Genomic DNA, 4,127 nt, shown 5'->3' on the forward strand with positions numbered 1-4,127 from the left:
TTTTTTTTTTTTTTTCATTCATTACAGCAGTAATTCCAAAACCCTAGAACTGATTAGTTGATCGGAGGGTTTTTTTTTATGTGATGTTTCTGATATCGTGGGAGATAAGGAATTTGATACCGTTGCTTCGCGGAATTACTACCTCCATTTAGCTTTATTTTTCAATTCATTTAGCGTTTATGTTTATTTACTTCTAGTTGTCGTATGAATCTGGGTTGATGCATTTGTGAAAATTAGCTCTGCTTAAAATGAACTATCAAGAACGGGAAACAATTTCATTGATGTATGAAATTTACCAAAAGGAAGCAGCCCACATCCGAGTTAGTGACAAGAAACATTTCTAATTGGATATAAGGGTAGAATAATTATAGAATTGAAATAGTGAAGATAATTTATATCGATAAGCATGCTCTTTTCCACTGAAATCCCTTTGATTCCTTTCATTCCAAGGAAAGGATACCGTATTGGGGCCATTTATTTATTTATTTTCCCATTTTGTTCGGATGTTATTAGTGTCATATGTGGAAATCAAACCTCTGAATCAGTAATCCGTATTTGAAATCTAAGGTCTGATCATGGCTTACTGTCTTTGCTTGAGGTTTCCTCAGATGGGGCTAATGTTGGTTTCTGATCTTCAATGCAGGCCAGTGATAGATTCAACATCAATTCCCAGCTTGAGCACCTTCAGGCTAAATATGTGGGAACTGGGCATGCTGACTTAAATAGATTGTTAGTTTTCCTATTCCTTTGGAGCTTTGATCTTATATTACTTTGCATAGTAGTTTGTAATCCTCATTTCATATCTCTTTGCGTACAGTGAATGGGCTGTGAACATTCAGCGTGATAGCTATGCATCATATGTTGGACATTATCCCATTCTAGCTTACTTCGCTATAGCAGAAAATGAATCCATTGGAAGGGAACGCTACAACTTTATGCAGGTTGGTACATTGCCTTTACTTGTGTTTATTTGTCTTTTCCCTGTCACGCATTCTCTTCATAGCATTAACCCCCTACCCAAAAGAAAAAAGTGAGAATTGGAAAAGAACTAAGAGAAAAAAAGAGAGAAAAAGAGGGGCTCCAATCCATTTTGTTAAACCTTTCCTAAAATGTTCACTCCTTCCACAAGCCCTCCAATAAATTTTATTATCAGTAGGCAGTTTTGATTTCCTTTTCTTCTTTAGTGCCAACCATTTCTGAGGTTTCTGGATACATTCATTATACTTGTTCTATATTACCTTCATTTGTCCACCACCCTTATTATGTGCTTTCTGAGTTTCAAGTCATTGTAATATGATTACTGGGTGACTTGTTGCTTTCAACTTTTCAATTTTTAGTATTCAATCTGGTTTGTTTGTCTTCACTTAAACAATAGTGCAAGTATTTCATTCTGCATGCTTTTAGTTATCAATAATAAATTGGACATACCAAATTTGATATGCGGGGTTGTGCCAACCATGTAACTAACTTTCTTTCTTAATGAGGAATGGAAAATTTGATTTTACACGCTATGAGTTGCCAATAACGAATTTTTCATACCAACTTTGAAGTGTAGGGTTGTGCCAATCATGTTACTGACTTTCTGTCTTAATGAGGGATGGAAAATTTCATCATAGCAGACCCTTGATTTCATTTACAACTTAATTAGATACAGAATGGTAACTATTAACATTACTTTTTTGTTTTTTGTTTTTGTTTCTTTGCAGAAAATGCTATTACCTTGCGGCCTTCCTCCAGAAAGAGAAGATGATTGAAATCGTATTAGGTTGTGACAAGAGATTTTAGTACTCTGGATCTTCATGGGGTTAACGAACTTATCCTTTCGTGAGCTAACTCTGTGTCTGCTCAGAAGCAATGAATGGGAAATGTGAACTATTTTCTCTTGTAATGCTCTTGCTTGATTAAGAATCAGTTTCCAACTAATCTACAAGACTGCACTGTACCTTGTTGTTCTCCCTTTTATTTCAAGAAAAATTTCTATCTCAATCATAGTTTGTGGAACGTTCCCATCTTTAGATGTATAATTGGGCTTAATCAATGAATTGATTGTTTCCTTGACAAGACCATGAATTTAATTTGACAGCTATTGATGCTGGATTTGGTCCATTCAGTTTGTAACTATTATCAGTCGGTTACTCAGTTTCAGGAGTTATTGTGTACCTACTGAGACTACTTGTTACAGGACCGCATCAAAACTATGTGATACGTCGCATGCTAATTAATACAGGTGGATGTTTATTAGGTGCTTGACTTGATAATGTTTCTTGTTCAGCATGATGTAGAATGAAAGGAGGACCTTCATGGAACTGCCTCCAACTTAACTTTGGGAAAGATTTTGGGTTGGCTGGAGGGTGCCTCTTTTAAGATACAGACTCTTGCCAATCAGTTCTCTGGTGTGATTATACAAAGTGGAAAGCAGGTCCAACTGAAGGAAGAGTCAACGAGGGGACATGTGGGTCCAGTATTGGTCCTTGCCATTTCGATACATCATTAAATGTCCTATGGGTTTCAACGTTTTATTTGTCTCTTCACTAACAAAAGCTTCGGTTCATGTTGTGGAAAATGCAAGCACACATGCTTTCAGTCTGACAAAGGTACGCTATTCGATTTCTTTGAGACTCTTCATATTTATCATGTCAGGAATTTGCAATAACTCCATGTTAATGGTTAATAGAACCTTGTAGGCTCCCAATAGTTGACTTGTTTTCGATTCGTTTAATGTGGGAGAGCATCTAGTTCATCCTAATTTTGACACTTTACACAAGTATTTGATCATTGACCTATAAGATTGAGCTATCGAACCTTATTTTCGATAATGACATTCANTGATCATTGACCTATAAGATTGAGCTATCGAACCTTATTTTCAATAATGACATTAAAAGAGGAGGAGTTTCTGCTTTCTGCACCGACTNAAAGAGGAGGAGTTTCTGCTTTCTGCACCGACTATGCAAGTTGCTAGAATGTTTTGGACTGTTAATCCACTAGTAAACTTAAAAGAGTGTGAACCACAAATTTGAGCAGATTTTGTCGGCATGGCTACGTGGGGCGTTATATCACATGCTGTCATGTTAACATAGAACTGCATCAACTCAACTCTGACAGGGCATGTTCCTTCCAAGTCGAACATAGTAGTACGTACCTTACTTTTGCTTAGTTTATACTTGCTATTTATTCTAGACAACCTTTTAGCCTCCAGCTATAAATCTATACTCGATGATGTATGCCACTCAGACTCACAACTCATAATTTTATCTTTGTGAACCAGCACTTATATCACTCTTCTTATTCAAATTTCATGTCTATCATGATTCTTATACGAAATACACAGAATTTGAGCTATTCTTTAGAATACCTTAGAAAGTATTAGCTGTAAGATACACATAGTTTAACTTTTGGATGCTGTTTTTCTACCTTGTAGGTTGTTGGATGTGTAACCGTTCAAGCTCACCTCTGGTAAATATTGTCCGCTTTAGCTTGTTATGTATCATCGTCAGCATCACGATTTAAAAAAGCATCTATTGAGGTGAAGTTTCCACACCCTTATAAAGAATGCTTCGTTCTATTTTCAACCGATATGGAATACTTCTTTTCACAGTCGACTAAGATACTAACATGATTTTAAAGATTCTAACATATAATTAACATATAATTAACGTGATTTTAAGTTCAGAAGTTGCAAGTGTGTGGTTAAAGCAAGCCCTACCGTCATCTTCCTCCATGATTGGTACCAAACTTTCCATTTTGTTTTTTCTGTTCTCGCATTTATTCTCTGTAGTGAAAAATGAGAATGCTTTTTCTGTTTTTGTCGAAATGTTCATGATAGGTGTGTGACATCTCTTTGGATTCTGCTGCGAGGGAGGGACCAACCCTCGCCGGGCCCTTACCTTTCACATGCTTTCTTTGACTCCATCGTCATCTCCTCATATGCTACTTTTTTGTTTTTTTTTAGCTTCAAACCTTTCATAATATTTGGTGTTTGGCTTATAGAGTAAATTTTTGTACTTTTAACTTTAGAGATGAAATTTATATTTAGTGTCCAAATTTGTTTCTTCTCAATTATAGAAAGCAATCTCACATGTTACATAAATTTTGACTTATATTTACCTTTTGATTTTACAGTCTGG

General features: G+C 35.8%; 1 protein-coding gene across 1 annotated transcript; it reads left to right on the forward strand.

Annotated features, from left to right (window-relative positions):
* Positions 1 to 609: 609 nt before the first annotated feature.
* Positions 610 to 2,106, forward strand: LOC111785016 (uncharacterized protein At4g14342). Its single transcript, XM_023665499.1, has 3 exons — positions 610 to 729; positions 818 to 941; positions 1,707 to 2,106. Exons 1-3 carry the CDS (start codon positions 638 to 640, stop codon positions 1,752 to 1,754), a joined length of 264 nt encoding a protein of 87 aa, XP_023521267.1. The 5' UTR covers positions 610 to 637; the 3' UTR covers positions 1,755 to 2,106.
* Positions 2,107 to 4,127: the final 2,021 nt, after the last annotated feature.

The sequence above is a fragment of the Cucurbita pepo genome, unplaced genomic scaffold, assembly GCF_002806865.2.
Source record: "Cucurbita pepo subsp. pepo cultivar mu-cu-16 unplaced genomic scaffold, ASM280686v2 Cp4.1_scaffold000332, whole genome shotgun sequence".
Taxonomy (NCBI): domain Eukaryota; kingdom Viridiplantae; phylum Streptophyta; class Magnoliopsida; order Cucurbitales; family Cucurbitaceae; genus Cucurbita; species Cucurbita pepo.

Excerpts from the sequence above, each read along its gene's own strand:
- LOC111785016 (XM_023665499.1), top strand. The coding sequence starts at position 638 with ATGCAGGCCAGTGATAGATTCAACATCAATTCCCAGCTTGAGCACCTT. Across the intron at positions 730-817 it reads CATGCTGACTTAAATAGATT|TGAATGGGCTGTGAACATTC; the intron begins GTTAGTTTTCCT and ends CTTTGCGTACAG. Across the intron at positions 942-1,706 it reads AACGCTACAACTTTATGCAG|AAAATGCTATTACCTTGCGG; the intron begins GTTGGTACATTG and ends GTTTCTTTGCAG.